The following is a 19,092-nucleotide window of genomic DNA, read 5'->3' as shown; positions in this document are numbered from 1 at the left end:
GGCCTCACCACCGCCTCCTTCAAGGCCGTGGGGAAGACACCCTCCCACAAAGAAGCATTTATAATTCCCTGGAGCCAGGCTCGTGTCCCCTCCCGGGCAGCCAGTACCAGCCAGGAGGGGCACGGATCCAGTAAACATGTGGTTGCATTCAGCCTCCCCAGAATCCTGTCCACGTCCTCAGGAGCCACAGAGTCAAACTTGTCCCATATAACAGTCTCAAGACTTGCTCCTGTCTCCTCCCCCGGGGCCACATTAGAAAAATTGTCTTGTAAGAAACATTTACCTTTTCATTACTCATCATTATATATCCTCCCCTTCCTGTCCTATGCCTAAAGAATCATGTGTTGAGCAGAAATATATTGATCTGAGTCCTGGAACTATTGCAATGGCAAAGAGCTCTTTCTCAGGACCTGCTTTGGAAGGGGCAAGGCCTCCATAGCTTGGGTTTCAGGCACCCTGTGACAACTGTCTAGTTGATAATAGTTTTCAGCTGTCTTGGTGTCAGATTGGCTATTATTACAATTAAAAGCGCCAAAGGAACAATGTAGTTGATTTTGAAAAACAAGAAGCTGTCTTAGATGTTGTTCGAGATTTAACAAAGAATAAAAATAAATGCTTTTTTACCTTGTAAAATCTCTGAAAATATCCAAATTCAATTCTTTACTGAATTTTGCTTCAGGCTGCAGTGAAGTATGAAATGTCATCTGAATCAACATGTAATCTAATGTTTGTCTGATGTAAAAATGGGTAAAAGTTGCAACATGAGCACATATATTAATTAATGGTGGTTAGTATTCATTAAAACAGCTTTAAAAAAAAAATACAATAAAACCAAAGACATAACTTCCTTAAAATTAAGTCAACACTGGAAGGACAACAAAGGATTAAAGAAGTAATTAAGCATAGTTTAATTAAGAAAGCCAATTTGGTTAGGCACCAGGCTAGAAATCAGGAGACTGTAAGTTTTAGTATCTCTTTAAACCTGGGTGACCTTGGGCCAGTCACACACCCTCAGCCCAATTCACCACACAGATGTTATTATTGTAGGGAAATAGGAGGAGGATGTCATGGTTCTGACAGAGAGAGACAAATAAAGCAGAACTCCGAGGCTTGCAAATTCCTGAAAGAACATGTTTATTAGTTACAAAGTATCGGCACATCAAAAGTGAAACCAAGTCTGGAGACACCCATAACAATTCCCCAATACAAAGTTAATAAATCCTACCCCTAATACAACTTCTTGGTGGGCTTTTTGCGCAACACCCAGCTTGCAGTCTCGGGAGCAGCCGATGAACTTGGTTCCCATGGGATAAAAGTTTATTTAGACTAGCAAAGCCCCTGGCAATCCCCCCTCCCTCCTTTCTATGTGTCAACCGAAAATGAATAGGGAACATGGCTACAGCCATGCTCATTTTTAAAGTTGACAGAGGAAGGATTATTAGGTATGGTCACTGCTGTGAGTTATTTATAAAAATAATAAAGGTGAAATAAAAAATAAACCAAAGTATTTGAAGCAACTGGTTAAGTTTAGTTTAAAGAAAAGACAACCAATGCTTTTCAAATGCCTGAAAGGATGTTATGTAAAAGATATATATCAAGACCCAATATTTCAGCCTGGATGGCAGGACTTGGAATAATACCTTTCAGTTAGAGGAAGATAAGATTCTAACTGAATGTTAGAAGAAACTTCCTAATAATAAGAGCAGTTTGACAGTAGAATCAGTTGCTCAGATAAGTGATGGGCTTCCCTTCATTGTAAGTGTTCCAGTGGAAGCTAGATAGCCATCTATCAGTAATATTTTAATTTGGATTTTTGCACTGAGCAGAATGTTGGATTTGAAGACATGAATGGCCTCAGTTCTGTAATTCTATAGTCTCCATGTTCAAGGGAATGCCAGTCCCCTTCCTTGAATCTTACACAAAGGCTATGCTACTTTATCTCCTTTAAAAGAAAAAAGCTTAAGCTTTGTCCAGGAAAAGAAGGTGGAAAGACTCTCAGGTTGTCTTAATATGAAATTTACAGTTAGCCTGTCCGGATATTTGTTACAATATTTTGTGCCATGTTTTTTAACTAGAAATGTTAGAAACATTACTCATGTTTTCAAATAAAAATATTCAAAGATGGTTTACATCAGTTTAGGTTTCTGTGGGCAAAGCTGTTGCCTTATGAATCCTCCTCATGGCCCTTTGCATGTCTTTTGCGTCTTCCTTATGGCCCTTTGGTGTTTTTTCTTAACAGTCAAAAAGAAATATTCTTCATGTAATATCCAGATTAACTAGTTTAAAAAATAGGACTGGACTAATTACATCTGAAAGAGCTAGTTTGACATAGTAGTTAAAGTACCAGGCTAGAAACCAGAAGACTCTGAATTCTAGTCCCACTTTAGACATGAAACTAGATGGGTGATCACACCCAGGGCTGCTCATTCTCTCTCCACCTTAAAAAAAGAGGCAAGGGCAAACGACTTCTGAAGATCTTGCCAGGAAAACCATAGGGAGTAATCCAGGCAGTTGGCAGATGACATGAAAGCATGGATACGCAAAAGATTACATTTGATCTAGCAGGGCCTTTATTTAAAAAATAATAATTGAAACAAAGATTTGGGAACTTGAGTCCATCTTTCAATTAGATTTAGCATCTCTGACAAAGGTATATTTTGTCAGGTACAAGCAATCAGAACCGCTCATGGACAGGCCCAAACAGATATTTTATTATTGATTGCCTATATTACAAGAATCCTGCCAGACTGACTGCCTTCCCTTGGGAAATGGAGACCTAAGAATTTGATCTCAGATGTTTCCTCCTCCAAATGGACTCTAAGCTTGAATATCTCTTTATTCCCTCTGGTGGGTGGCCCTCCCCTTCAGCCGGTGATTCCACCAGAACTTGAACGTATTCAGTGAAGAGAATTGCCATTTGCCTAACTTATTCATTCATTCTTCTCTCAAAGTGTCTGCACTATTTATATTTATTATTTTTTCTTAATGTTAAAACAGAATTTGCCTTGATGTAAAATAAGCCCATAATTCAGTATCCTGCCCTGTGAAGCAACAGGAAACATGTGTTAACATTCTTTGCAAAATATTTTCCTGGATAGGTTTAACATGTAGCATAATAATTTACATTGCAAAAGATACCTGTGCATTGTGTTAACATTTACTTCCTTTTCCAGACTATATATGCAAAGTAGATCAATTCAGTGCAAATTATAATTTTGTTGATATTTAAAAGCAGAATTCAGCAGGGAGTCCTAGAGTCCAGATTGCAACCCTGAGAACTATGCACTACAGCAAAGCTAACTTCTGAGAAAGAGGTTAATACCCTTTCTGAGCTATTATTTAAAGTTCAGCACTGATCTATTTTTAGACACTAGTGTGAGAAGAGGTTGGCTGAAAATAGATACAGATCATGTCTCCTTGTAGAATATAGAACATTGAGACACTTCATTTTCAGAGAACATAATTGGTATTTGGGATATAACCACTGTGCTCTCAAACCTTTTCAAAAAAGAGATCTCTTCAAAAGAAAAACATTTTCTGTGGGCCTTTACAATGCAACAGCATAACAATGGGTTGGAATTTTGAAATGTAGTTTTTCTAAACAAGTTTGGGAATCATAAAAATCAAGTTTTTCGCTAAAATCCCTTTCTGTTGTACTGTTTTAACAAATTGTTTTAACAAGTATATATACACTATATTTCATCTATCCCTTTCTGTTGTACTGTTTTAACAAATTGTTTTAACAAGTATATATACAGTATATTTCAACTATCTTATGTTCAGTCCTCAGAGCTTAAAGACCATGCTGACTTAGAATTCTGAGAATTGAAATTCATGATATCTGCAGTACAAACTGGAGAAGTTAATATAATGTCCACTGAGCTATTGTTGTTTTGTGGGATTCTATTTGGATAGAACAGCTATCTGTTCAGCCATGAACTGCTAAGCCCAAAACAATCAGTGCTTTCAGTAGCAACTTCTCCAGGATCTCTACCACATCCAATGTTTGCTCAGTTCTTCAGTGAATGTATTATCTGAGCCACACATTTAAAGAGATAATTCCCAGTAGGCTGCTCTCAGCAATTGCTTAAGTGCTTTCAAATCAAGACGACTTAAATATATTCATAGCAGCAGTGACTGAAACACTTCTTTAAAATTCAGACCATTTTTGGCTATGGCTCTGGAGTCTATTTCTCATGGTCATTTTTTAATCAATTTTTAAATAAAAAGTGAAATAAAGCAGAAATGGGATTAACATTTATTGATAACTTAAATACATATTGCCGAACAAAATCAAATAATAAGTAAGAGTTTCTAAGGCAATTCTGAAATATTCTAATTTATCAATAATTTTGGTTTGCTCCCTATGTTTTTCTACGTGTGTTTGAGAAAGAAATAGATTTTTATGTTTTCAAAGCGCATTAATGTCTGCATCAAAGATAGTTGATACAGGTAGTCCTCATTTACCAGTTGCTTCATTTAACAACTGTTCAAAGTTACAATGGTATAAACAAATAGTTTTGCAATATATCCTTGCATTTATGACCATCGCAGGGTCCTGTGGTCATCATTTGTGTGTTTTGCATTTGCCATGTAACAAGCAAAGTTAATAGAGAAGACAGAAGTAAAATCATAAATCATGGTCATGTGATATTTTGCTTAACGACCATGACTTCCTTGGTGACCAAAGAGGTGACCTTTGGGGAAGAAATGAAGACAGCTCAGCAAAAAGAGTTGCTGATGACCATAGTGGAATGAAGACTCAGTGCATAGACTGGTTCTTCTTAATTCCTCTCTGGACAAGGAGATGACTTGAGATTGCCCACAAGTACTCCAAACAGTTGGTCCTCACAAGGAGACCCCAAGACAGCAGTCTCTGGCAAGTTTATAGCTCTGGGAGATGGGGAAACAGCCATCTATGGTAACTCAAACTATGGTAGCCCTTTCAAAGAACACTTTGCATATTTTATATTAGAAAAAGTTCACCTGTTTTCTTTTCTAATGACTTTGGAAGTGATTGTAATAGTTTGATAGATAATTTGATAATCTGACAGAATAGTCTATGATAGTCTATGAAAGAAAGAAATAATGCATGAAACTCAAGATATTACAACCACTACTATCCCTCATTACTGACTCTGTTCCCTAAGGATATGGGAATTATAGTACAGTATAAGTAGAAATTTTGAGTAAATATTTTTTAGAGTCACATGAAAAAGAAAACCATGCTCAATCCTCTTTGAGTTCTGTGATTTTATGTATAATATAAAAATCATCAGGTCCTTAGCAGTTCTTAAAAGTAGAAAAATATAACTTCAGATGAACAACAACACACGACATATTATACCATGTCATCATTTATTTTGGAAAAAAAAATCCAAAATGCAGAAGGAAGCCATATATGAAAAAGTAAGTAGACCCTTACTGCTTCCATAGGTATGAAGAGGCTAAATAGCAGCCAGGTGCTACTAATCAAATGCCCTTGATCAATTGATCATTAGCAAGAGTGACTATTTCTATAAAAGCCAAAGTGTGTTACCTATGCCAAAAACTTCCAAAGGAAATAAGTGACAAGATGCTGGAGAATTATATTATTATTCATAAAAGTAATTTTTGGCTTAGGACATTGTTTTCAAAAAGAAATTGATTAGATCAGGTGTAGGGGGAAGGAAAAACGTCTAGTAGGAATACTTACAATAGTTCATGCAGATATGTTCACATACTTCCGTGCAATTGAAGTATATTCACTCAGAAATTTATTTAACCAATATAAAATAGATTTATCTTTCCAGTATCTTTAAAATTACACTGTATTAAACCTTTTAAAACAACAATACTGTTTATCACAAGAAAACTGTGTTTATTGTTCACCCCTGTATGAACAGTATTTTTAAAAATAGAAGCAAGAAACAAAATTGTACATGGAAGCTCATTGTGGAAACGCCAAAATGAGTTACGCTGTGGTGTCTCTTTTATTTACTTGGTTAGTAAAGCTTTTTTATATCTTTATTTTACTATTCCTCCAGGAGTTCAAGAAAGGCCATATTGTTGGCCCTCCCTTGCTTTGTCTCATAATAATTTATTACGGCTGGAGTTCAGTGAATGACTCCTGAATCCTAGAGCAATCTTCCAATTATCCTTGTTATAGTTATTTTTGTTGATACAGGAGGAGAAAATGATTGCAGATTTTCTGTTACCAAGAAGCCCTGCTATAGAAAATTACTTTTAAAATGTCTTATATGACTATATCCTGGGACAAAAGTTGAAGAAATGAAAAATATCCAAATTGTAATAATCAATCTTAGTTATTCTATACATTATTCTATAAAAATGCAGATATATTCCAATGCACTTTTATTGTAAAATTTGTTCTATTGAGGTTTTGATCTTTAGTGGCTGGAGAGATAGACTCTTTACCCTCCCAGGTAAACCAAACAAGGAGATATGACTAGATTAACTAATTCTACTTTTATTGTAAGGCTACATTAACAGAATCTTGCAATACATCTGAAGGTACAGACTTGCCACTTTTAACTATCTCAGCAATTGGGGTAGGTTGTTTCTAAATTTCTTTCTCTGACCACTGGGGGCTCCTGCTTCTCTTGTTTGAATTTTTTTCCTAGGCAGCATCTCTTCCCTCCACATCTATGAGTAGGATAATATTTCACTTCTTCCTTTCCTACATTCTACCAAGCTGCCTTTGTCATCATACCAATTATCTTTTTTTTTTTTTTCATTTTAGGAGATTGTCAACTTTAACTGTCGGAAACTTGTTGCCACCATGCCTCTGTTCGCCAATGCTGACCCAAATTTTGTAACAGCCATGCTGAGCAAGTTGCGGTTTGAAGTGTTTCAACCTGGAGATTACATTATCCGAGAAGGGGCTGTGGGGAAAAAGATGTATTTCATTCAACATGGGGTTGCTGGTGTTATCACTAAATCCAGTAAAGAGATGAAGTTGACTGATGGCTCCTACTTTGGAGGTGAGCACAATGGAAGTTTTGGGTTGGTAAAAATGCAGAGACTGAATGTAGGTTTCTTGAACATGATTTGGTTTACAAAAACTATGAAGACACTAACATATGTCTATTTGGCATTTCTTCTTTTTCTTTCACCATAAAGCACGATGATAGCAACATACAATAATTCAAAACTATCATAAACAGCTTTTTCTGGGACTTTTTGATATACTCTTTTGATGACCATGCATATGCCATTATCTGCCGCCCAGCTCCCATTCATATCCTATGTTGTTTTGGCCCCTAATTAGTCCCTATCCTAGCACCAGATAAACTTAGTGTGTATATTCTTTTGATTTCCCATTGGTTGAAAGCTCATAGCTGAACGTATAACTAATGCCATTAAAAAGCATATGGATAGACACAGACTTGCATGTGTATGCAATAAAATTTTTAAACTGACATGAAGTTATTTCTGTTGTATTCAGCCTATAATAGCTATATATTTCTTCATGATTTTCAACATTATCTCATGTACTGCAGAGGAACCTGTACCCCCATGTCCATATTTTCTTATATCCAACTGCCTAATTTAATCCTGGATATGATACAAGAGTGAGTACATTTCTCCTCCAACTAAAGAGTAATTTATCAGCATCTCACAGCAATAATTTTAATCTATCAAAATGTATGATGCAATATTTTTGCTTATCAATGAGTTCAAGTGAGTCATATCACTAACAATTGCTTCAGTCAGTGAAACAAGAAACTGCAATTCCATTTCTCCTATATATGCTCAATATCTCTGAGAAGTTATAGGACCTTCAGGATTAGAGTAGATTAGAGTAATGGGGACTTGTACAAGGAAAATGGTGATGATAATAACACCATGGAAGCACATTTGATTCCTCTCATGCTTATACTTTATCAAAACCATTTACTTCCTGCTAATTTAAATCCCTGATATTTCTATTTGAGAGTATACTCTTGTGTTTATTAACTAAAAGATGTGTAATTTTAAACACATTAATTTGGGACTCTATTGAATAGCAGTTTTTATCAGCAAGCAAGCAATAGATTCTATTTTTACAACCACAGAGTGCCTCGGATACAGCCTGCAATTCTTCTATGACATTTCCTGCCGTTTCATTTATAGGTACACGACATGTAATCACATGTATATTTCACCTGACCATTTTTTACAGCAGAAAACATCCTTGAAGGGGGGAAGTTTAAAGAGCAAATAGGACTGTTTTTATCTCAGTTCATTCTCTCTCACATATACAGAGAGACATCTATGTATTTCTCCCACCCAGAAAAGAATAGCTGAAGGTGGTATGTATATATCATGCTTAATCTGAGTAGTCAAATTGGTTTGAAAAATGGATCCAGTTTGTTTCAAACATTTTAATCCGCTCAGAAGATTGATTTGACTCAGTCCAGACTTCTAGATCAATTTATTCTAAAACTCTCAGTTAGACCTGATTCAATTTGGATTACTTTAGGGTATAAAATATAGCTAAACTAACATAATAACATATGAATCAGTCTGATTTCATATAAGTTACCCACTTGTCAGAGAGATTCTGGATGGATAACAAGACATTAGAAGTAATGATCAATAACATTCATCACAAACATAATTCATTTGATAAAGTGCTTAATTAAAAAATAAATAAAATACAAAGCAGTAAAATACCTGTTATTTTCTTAACTTTTCACAATGATTTCTCTAACATTTTAAAATAATAAATGTTACCCATGGAAATTTAGATGGTTGAGCAGTTTCTACTCTATGTTGGAAGAAGGAAACTCACAGACTCTTAATCTCTTCCCTTCTGTCAACACTGCCTGGAACCAGCCATAGAACCATCAGAATACTGTACTCTCCATTCCCAATTTCTGCAATCAGGCAAAAAGAATAGCATGATTGTTGTTATAGAAAAACCTCAAGAAATCAAGAAGAACAAGGATACTCAGTACTCCAATCCCAGGTCCCCTAGAAGTCATCAGTTGCAATCAATGTAATCTCCATTCAAAAATGGAACCTGAAATCTGATTGAAAACCATCCAGTTAAGGTGCTTCCTCTAGAACTCTCTGAAATTACAACCTAGCTTTATTAACTTTCTACAAAAATGGAATGTTGGAGTGTAGACAACTTTTGTCCAGATCTGTAGTAAAAGCTTGTGATCTGTATCCAATAGTCAAGCAGTTCTTCAGTATTTTTATAGGCTTACTTGCTTGTAATTTAGAATATTCCTGTAGAATTTGTACTGATTATCTGCAATTTATTTTAGAAACATCATTAAAGGGAAACCAAATCCAACTAGTCACCTTACTTAAAAAAAACCTGGGATTAGTGCATTAGCATTGCACTAAAAATTGCTTTACATTCTAAGGTCCCCATATACTTTTCAGATGAGATTTGAAATAACAGGGTTAGATTCTAAACAAATCCTAAATTTGTTACAATTTAATTGACTGCATTTTTAACAACTTATATGAAAACTATACTAATAAGGGGTAAAGTAAACTAGTTACTTTTCAATTTTCATTTTCAAATTAACCTACACTTTCCCTATGAGGATCTTACAACGATGAACGAGTATTTTAATAAAGTTGTAGGTAAAGGGTAAGTTTCACTTCTTAACTTTAAAATAATGAAACCTCCGAACTACGGTTAGTAGTCGTCATCAGGGAAATACAGATCTGCCAAGGCTCAGAAGATTTGGCAGATCATTGCCTTGAAATGACTTCATGTTTCTTCACTGAGCATTTATTTTCTGTTTTTAATCAAATATTGATGTGACATTGCATGATAACTAATTACATCGTGAGGTGTAGTTTTATGTGGACAATTATCTGGCAACAATTGGATCATTGTTGCATTGCCAGCTAGGCATTATGTTGCTCCAAGAGTGAATATTTTTTTATTTCAGCTTGGAAAAGCAACAGCAATTGGAAATGAAGGAGGAATTCTCATAACTGATTCAGATTACTGGTTCAAATTTGTGTAGCAAATTCAATTAAATGTGCTTTACATAGAATGGAACCAATCTCAAAACAGTTTTTGAGGGATATAATGTGCAATTATTTAACAGGTAAGATTTCTGGAGTCAAGGACAAATTGAAAGAGTGATACAACTCATATTATTACCTTATATTGAGGAAACAGGCCCCCTAAACATTAGAACAGACATCTGGACCATCCCAGCTCACAAATATGCTAGATCTTGTGATTTTTATCTGTCAAAAGGGGGACATTATTACGTTCATGGGGAATAATCATATCAAAGATGTATTCAACTTAAAATGCAGTCAATTAAACTGTAACAAATTTAGGATTTGTTTAGAATCTGACCCTGATATTTCAAATCTCATATGAAAAGGATATGGGTCCTTAGAATATAAAGCAAATTTTAATGCAATGGCCCCTTATATTGTCCTTACACTCTAATTAAACTTTTAGTTTATTTCTCCTTATCTCAGTTGACTCAGTTCCAGACTAGACAGCCTGTTAGGGACACATTGGAATTCTGAGAGCAGGTTGGGGACATTCTTACAAAATGGTTGCTAGCAGAGTTTTGGTTAATTGCAAAATAATTGCCATGGTGAGCATGGCCAGACAAACTATATTCATTTACCAAAATAAACTATACTCACCCAAAAAGGTTATTTACCATTCAGATGGGATTTTTGCAAGCCTGGTATATTCATTTATGTAAACTGAACACTCAAACCTAGTTCTTTACATTGCAACGTGGTAGGTTCTTGTTTATTTTTTAATACAAATATATATTTTAAGAACTTAGAACAAACACTGAGCCTGGTGGATACTAAAGAATATTTCTGGGAGCCACAGTGTCTATTTCTGGCCTCAGCTGTATGAATGTATTTTGTGGCAGCATGGATTATGAAATCTCCTTTCACTGAACAGAGATGATTTTAAATGAAGGAATCTGATCTAGGATGGTTTCATCATTTCACTTAAATTATCTGTATTTCTTTGGGATCAGGAAAGCACACAAGCATCTTTGTCTTTAGGAGACAGGTGTAAAATAAAATATGGCGTCTTTTCTCTCTTCATGATTTAGAAAAGAATTGCAGTTCACCATCAAGTTGTATTAATTGAAAGTTAAAAAATAAAGTTACAGCATTCCTCTGATCCACTAATTTTGACCAAGTGACAAAATTAGTGGATCAGAGGAATGCTGTGGATATAATTTACTTGGACTTCAGTAAGGCATTTGATAAAGTAGATCACAACCTACTACTCGATAAGATAGAAAAATGTGGGTTAGAGAGCATCACCACCAGATGGATTCGTAGCTGGCTGACCGGCCGTACTCAGTGTGTGGTCCTCAATAGAACCGCATCTACATGGAGGGAAGTGTGTAGTGGGGTGCCCCAGGGCTCTGTTCTAGGTCCAGTGCTCTTCAACATCTTCATCAATGATTTGGACGAGGGGATAGATGGGGAACTCATCAAATTTGCAGATGACACCAAGCTGGCAGGAATAGCCAACACTCCAGAAGACAGGCTTAAGATACAGGAGGACCTGGACAGACTTGAACACTGGGCGCAATCGAACAAAATGAAATTCAAAGGTGAAAAAAGTAAGGTTCTACATTTAGGCAAGAAAAATCAAATGTATAGGTATAGAATAGGGGTTACCTTGCTCAATAGTAGTAACTGTGAGAGGGATCTCGGAGTCCTATTGGCAATCACTTAAATATGAGCCAGCAGTGTGCTGCAGCTGCCAAAAAAGCCAACACGGTGCTGCGCTGCATTAACAGAGGGATAGAATCAAGATCACGTGAAGTATTAATGCCACTTTACAATGCCTTAGTAAGGCCACACTTGGAATACTGCATCCAGTTTTGGTCACCACAATGTAAAAAAGATGCTGAAACTCTAGAAAGAGTACAGAGAAGAGCAACAAAGATGATTAGGGGACTGGAGGCTAAAACATATAAGGAACGGTTGCTGGAATTGGGTATGTCTAGTTTAACGAAGAGAAGGACGAGGGGGGACATGATAGCAGTGTTCCAATATCTCAGGGGCTGCCACAAAGAAGAGGGAGTCAAGCTATTCTCCAAGGCAGGACAAAAAGCAATGGATGGAAACTGATCAAGGAGAGAAGCAACTTAGAACTAAGGCGAAACTTCCTGACAGTTAGAACAATTAACCAATGGAACAACCTGCCTCCAGAAGTGGTGAATGCTCCAACACTGGAAGTTTTTAAGAAGAGACTGGACAGCCATTTGTCTGAAATGGTATAGGGTTTCCTGCCTGAGCAGGGGGTTGGACTCGATGACCTCCAAGGTCCCTTCCAACTTTATTATTATTATTATTATTANTAGGGAGAAGTCTGCTGCACAATCTGGACCAGGGCCACTTTTTAAACTTATTTTAACTGAAAGAAGATTTACCCAAAATTTTGCTAGAGCTAGTGTTGAGCAGTCTTACCTAAAGAGCTTTTAGATGAAGTAAAGATGCTTCTCAAGCAGTGGACTTTCTATTGTTGATTGTTGAATAGGTAAGTAAGTAAATTAGAATTTTGCATGGTGGGAAATTGGTCATATGAAATCATGCAATTCTGTGAAGTTTTCTAAAATTTGAATCCCATTAAATCTTTCTGGGATTTTTCTGTTGAATAATTTACCTGGATAGAGCCTGCATTTTTTCCTGGGTTCTCATTTTATAAAATTTTCATTTGTGAATTATAGAAGACTGTAGATATGTATGTCTTCTTATTGAATCTTCGCACACATGAATAGTTTAATGACTGCATGTGATTATTTGCTTTCCGAATGCCTCATCTCATAATTGCCATCTATTTTAAGAAAAGCACTAATCAAGCTTGTTCCATTTAACTTTAACTCCTAAGTCTATTTTGTGAAGTTTGGCTTACAGTGTTTTAGTATTTCTGGAGTGACTTTAGCTTGGTTGCTCTCATTACAACAATAATTAGCCTTCCTTTAAAAAATCATAAAGGGAATATTTTTTCAGAAAGACCAAGTAATTACAGAAATCTCTAGATATGAATGCTATTGATGCATAATTATAAACAGAACATAATTCTATGTTTTTGTCTTTTACTTGAGCCTCAAGGAAAAAAAAGAAGTTAGATACTAAAACCATGGCAATGTTTATCTCCTTGTTATTGGTTTTTATGTCTGGTTATTGTAGATACTAAAAATGGACTTCTGTAAAGGCAGATCCTTTTAAAGGGATCAGAGAGCAGAATTCTGCTACAAGAATTTTTTAAAAAAACTTGAGAGACCCTAACCTTTCTAGTAAGGAAGCGATGCAATTTCTGAATTTTGGTAATCCAGTTTCCATAAGATCTCAGTAATCTTCCCAGTTACTATCAACATGCTTTATCATCTTCCTTTTTCATATCTCAAATTAAGGTTTGATGAAAAAACTGTTGGGTATTAGCTAAGCACATTTTTAAAAGTGTATGAATGTTTTTCTCTCAAAGACTGAACAATTCTTTTGCTGTTATGGCACAAGAATATCCCTGAGCTCTTTTTCTGGTATGCGTAATCTGGAACCTTAAAAAAAGTTGAAGAGGTTTGCACATTTCCTTCTATCACCTTCGGTTTTAATGAAATGAAATTTTGAGTGAGCAAAATGGAGCTGCTTTCTAACCATGACTAAAGTGAAACTAAAAATAATAAAAGTGTTTTGCCTGCTTCATATTTCTTTGCTAGCTATTAATTATTACATTATTTGGACTAGAAAAGAAAACACTGTCAAAAATTAAATAATACAAACATGCATGGATACAGAAACCTCCAAAGTAACTTGGCATTTGGATGATATTAAACCAGTTTTTATCATTCACATGGAAAAACCCTGATCCTTGTGTGTAATTAGATGCAAATTCCAAATATGTGTACGTCAAACTCATCAAGAACTGCAGCAAATTAAACTCCTTATTGTGGTATAGTCAGTGCTTTTTTTTGTAAAAAAAAAAAAAAAAAAAAAGGTGCCGGAACTCACACATGTCATACAACCCGCCTTGCCTACCCTATAAGGTTCCATCCAAAAAATGGTGCCGGAACTCTGTTCTGGGCATTCTATGACAAAAAAAGCCCTGGGTATAGTAAAAACCTAATGTGCTTCCATATGGTAGGTAGGAATGTAAATATAGCTATTTTAAAAATTCCACAGGAAAAGAAGCAGAATTTAGAAATAAGACAACATGAGTAAGATTTTATATATGGAAGAAATGGGGAAAATCTTCACATGCCCATTGAAGTTTAAATATTTAGTGTATTTAATGTTTCAGAAAATCTTGAGAATCATATGGTATAGTTGTGTTACACTGGAATTAGAAAGTAAGCTTTAAGTCTGTCTTTAATCATGCATATTCATTGCTTGAGCTTGGGCCAGTCTATGTCTCTTGGCCCAGCCTATTCCACAGGTTATTCCTGTTGTTTTTGTTTTGTAAAGATACAATTGAGAATTTTTGGAGGGGTAGATGATCTTAGGGAAGGTAGAAAATTATAGCAGCTGAACATTCAAGGGCATCAGAATATGTCAAGCAAACTTGGAAAATCTCCATTTGGATCTTAAAAGTTTGTTTTTTAAAAAATGTATGTGTGGGGGAAATTAGAAGCTTCTGTGATTGTATGGAGATACTTCATACAAATGTTAAATTCCATGTAAATGTTTTGCTTTAATACATTATAAGCATTCAGTTTAAATATTCAATATATTAAGACTTGACGTTGATCACAGCAATTTAGAAACTTTTTTACACATTAAAATTGCAATTTCTGGTCACCACGTTGTAGTCCCAACACTCCCAGGAAACCTAGAGTGATACTGAATAGACTGGAAAGAATTTCTTTTAACTGGATTTGAATTTGCTCTGACATATTTCCTCTGCATTCCTTCTTGTATGTTCTTTTTAACTCTTGCAGAGATCTGCCTTTTGACTAAGGGCCGTCGTACTGCTAGCGTGAGAGCAGACACATATTGTCGCCTATATTCTCTCTCTGTGGACAACTTCAATGAAGTTTTGGAAGAATATCCAATGATGAGACGAGCATTTGAAACAGTGGCCATTGACAGATTAGACAGGATAGGTGGGTATTCAATTTTTTATCAAGCTCTTTTTTCTCTTTAAGATCAAGAAACTTAATAGGCTATAGTTTTCCATTTTGATTTGTTTGAATGATTGGGTATAAATAACTATATCTGAGATCATCATGATCATCATTATCATCATCACCATGACCATCATTATCATCATGGTCATGATGTTGTTGTTTGGACATCATGTGTGTATGTAGATCAATGTATGAATGGAGAGAGAAAGATAAGGATACCCATTAGTGAAGTTCAACTTCTGGTGACTATATGGGGACATTCATGCCATTTTCTTGACCATAGTAGAGAAGAGATTTCCCATTGTCTTCCTGATACTGATTTCTCAGTCTAAGTTATGGTTCTAGAATTCTTAGTGGTCTTTTATCCAAGTACTAATCAGAGTCAGTCCAGATAAAGAGGAAGTATATATACAAATTCCTGCTCCTATCTCTAATAAAGTTAGACTTCCTTATTTCCATACAAAGTGGAATCCCAACAAAACAGGCAGGATCCAGTACACAGTTTCAGGCAAGTCTCCATTTCAAGATCCCTTATCAAATCAATTGATCAAGTTTATTTGAATGTATCCTTTCTAAATACTTCTAGCTCTGTGATATTACAGAACAGTAGTCTATATTCAGATTATTTCAAGGTTAGGGATTGCCACTAATTCATATAAGTATATGAAATTATGTTCAATTGTTATAATTGTGGCTTTGCAGAAAATATTAGTTACAAGAAACAATCCAATTATTACTGAAGTGGGACATTTATTTTTGGGCATTGGATTAAATATGCAACACAGTCCTATAATACTTAATACTAGCGAAATTATAGTCAGGTGTTACATAATATATTCTATTTTCATATTATTCACATACATTTGGAAAGATTACTCCTCTCAATCTGTTGGTCATTCATTACCAGTGTTGAATAACTGCTTTCAAGTAACATGTTAAATGGTCACATGCATTTATAATTTACTTAACTTGTTTAGCATTTGAGAACTTAGGACAGCTTGACAAAGAAATAGAAAAAAATCTATAAGATTTAAAATCTAGTTACTCCATTTGCTTGCCTTTTTACAGCTTTGGTAACATGTCATTATTGGTTTGTGAATATATTTGGATATTAACTAACAAACAAGCAAGCACACATACACAATTACAAATGCAAAATCTCCAAGTATTTCTTCACATTGGTCTTGGTCAATTATTCCAGAGTCTTCTTAAAGTTCATTGGGTGCAACCAAATTATCCCAAAGGGTATTTGCAATATATTTCTGCATATTGCACACAAACATTGTCCACATTCAAAAATGTGTATGTAGCTTTTGTGATTGAGAGCAAGATCACTCAGTGATACAATAACAATATTCTTATCGGTATGATGCTTTCCCCACAGCTATGAATTCTGCCCCTTAAAACATCCATTGGAGTTGGGTGGCTAATACATTTAAGTAAATTTAAAAAAACAACAAATTAAATTAATTGAAGCTAAAGAGAAGAGAAAGGGATTGACAAATTTTGCTTCTAGTCTTGATAGCCAAATAGAAACTCTTTGTCACTGAACACTGTTGGATCCATAAGTAGAAAAGTATTCATGGATAGATGTTATGCTTTATTGAGTTACATTGGTGGCCAGTGTGGGAAACAGTATCCTGGATGGACCTTTTTCAAGCCAGGAGGGCTCTTCAGTATGGGTTCTTGAAGAATTTCTTCTTGAAAATGAAGGTTATTAACTTATATGGAGGATAGAGCTAGAAATGAATTGTTGCTTTTCTTTTGTTCTTATAATCATTACACATTATCATTACCGTGATGCAAAGATGCATTTTAGAGATAGAGAAGCAGAAATGTATTCCTATGTTGAATAGCTGCTAACTTGCATGGTGTGTTATGTCAATTTCATTCCCTGAAGGAAAGAAGAATTCACTTCTACTCCAGAAATTCCAAAAAGACCTCAATACTGGTGTTTTCAACAATCAGGAGAGTGAAATTTTGAAACAGATAGTGAAGTATGACCGAGAGATGGTACAGACTGTTGGGTCAACAAATTTTTCACAAACACCTGCTTTGAATTCAAGCCCTTCAACTACCACTTCATCAATGCAAATGAGGACACAGACAACACCTGTCTATGCTATGACCAACCTCTCCCATGGGAGCTTGAATTCATCAACACCGAGCACACAGACACCTCAACAGGGTGTAGTTTTCTCACCATGCTCCTACCCTTCTGCGATCTGTAGTCCGTCAGTACAGAGTCCTTTAGCTGGCCGAACTTTTCAGTATGCAACGCCTACTGCTTCACAGTTGTCACTGCTACAGCAGCAGCAGCAGCAGCTGCTGCAACAACCACAGCAGCTGCAACAACCACAGCAACTGCAGCAAATGCCCAGTGAGTCACAGAAGAGCGATATCCATAAGAGTACACAAACTCTTCACAATGCTAGCCTGACAAGAGAAGTACGGCCCCTGTCAGCCTCACAGCCTTCTTTGCCCCATGAGGTCTCCACTATAATTACCAGACCACATCCAACAGTGGGAGAATCTTTAGCTTCCATTCCACAGCCAGTGTCTGGTCTTCAAAGCACAGGAATCCAGGGTGGGAGCAAAGGCACAGTCCCCCAGAGAGTCTCCCTCTTCCGACAGATGTCTTCAGGAGCAATTCCACCAACACGAGGACCAATGCCATCCACAGCTGGGCTACAAAGAGATACTTCCACAGTCTTAAACACTGAACTAGAGGGAGATAAACCACGGTTTGCTTCAAACTTATGATTCATGTAGACTGAATAAAGCAGAAGCATTGAAACAGACTGAAATTATTCGAGGACACCTGTTAGAACTTAATTTTGCATAGTTTCCAGCTGTCTACAATAAAAAAAGAAAATTGTAGACAAACTTAACCCACAAAATTGAATGTACATTGTAAAGGCAGACAGAAGGAAAAGAGAGAGAGAAATCCAAATGGCGTCTCTTGTCTTTGTTTCTTATAAACAATTCAGAGTCTAAAAACAGTTGTAATATTTATTTTTAACTTAGTTAAAAATATAAAGTTTCCTGATTTGAATCTATATTTTTTAAGAAATGACAGTATTATGAATTCCAGGAGCTAAGCCAGAAAATAAGAATAGCTTTCGTAGAATACATGCTAGCTTGGAATAGCACCTCTAAAACAGTGCTTTTTAACCTTTCTTAGTCAACTATAATTGAAACGTAATTCCTATTTTAGAGGTCCAGATTATTATTTTTTTGGGGTGCTTTTATGTTAAGGCTTAGATTGGAGGGTCAATGAAATTTTTACTGTCTACAAAAACTAGTAAGAACAGTAAATAGTGAAGACTCACTCATCTTGTTGTAAATAACTTTTTAGACCCAAATAATAATAACAAAAAAAGCTCCTGTGTGATGTATCATTGCAAAGTATTTATTTAGAAATTTAGTTTCAGCTACTCATGCCAAAATGTAAACATTTAAAATTTTTTACAAGATATAAAATACAATATAATTGTAATGCAATGGCTTGCATTCTAAAATGCTACTTTTACATGCAGTGTTTTTATGCAGATTTGTATGTCTGATTCTGCTATGTGTATTTCAGCAACGCTATTATCTTTTTCTTCTTTGTCCTGGACACTGTAAGAAATATTCCATGCATGCTCGGACATAGTAGATGGGGAAAGCGGGGGACAGAAAACTAACCAAAAGATGAACCAGAAATATCTTGTGCCCTCAATTCAACTAAAAGATTCAGTCAGCAATATTAGAAGAAGTGGAGAAAAGGAATATTGATAAATGTGAATGTATGGTTTTCACAATTCATTTCCTATTATGCTGATTTTGAATCTAGGGTTAAAGTTTAGAAGTATTTTATTTCAATTGATTGAATGAATTGTTTTAACAATGCTTCAGTTAGTCTTTCATATGTGTTCTGTGTCCTCACTGTAATTCTATAGTTGATTGTAGCAATCTTTTTTTTTAAAAAAGAAGTATATTATAGCATCCTGTTTGTTAGGAAAAC

General features: G+C 35.5%; 1 protein-coding gene across 1 annotated transcript in view; it reads left to right on the top strand.

Annotated features, from left to right (window-relative positions):
* HCN1 (hyperpolarization activated cyclic nucleotide gated potassium channel 1) overlaps positions 1-17,849 on the top strand; it is a 164,392-nt gene extending 146,543 nt beyond the window's left edge. Inside the window, exons 6-8 of the mRNA XM_015819907.1 lie at positions 6,743-6,983; positions 14,898-15,062; positions 16,987-17,849. Of these exons, the coding sequence (XP_015675393.1) occupies positions 6,743-6,983; positions 14,898-15,062; positions 16,987-17,849 (1,269 nt within the window). The remainder of the gene's footprint in view (positions 1-6,742; positions 6,984-14,897; positions 15,063-16,986) is intronic.
* The last annotated feature ends 1,243 nt before the right edge of the window (positions 17,850-19,092 follow it).

The sequence above is a fragment of the Protobothrops mucrosquamatus genome, unplaced genomic scaffold, assembly GCF_001527695.2.
Source record: "Protobothrops mucrosquamatus isolate PMUCROS unplaced genomic scaffold, P.Mucros_1.0 scaffold1017, whole genome shotgun sequence".
In the NCBI taxonomy this organism is placed as follows: Eukaryota; Metazoa; Chordata; class Lepidosauria; order Squamata; family Viperidae; genus Protobothrops; species Protobothrops mucrosquamatus.
Note: the sequence above shows the minus strand (reverse complement) of the source record. Positions and strands in the feature narration are given on the sequence as shown.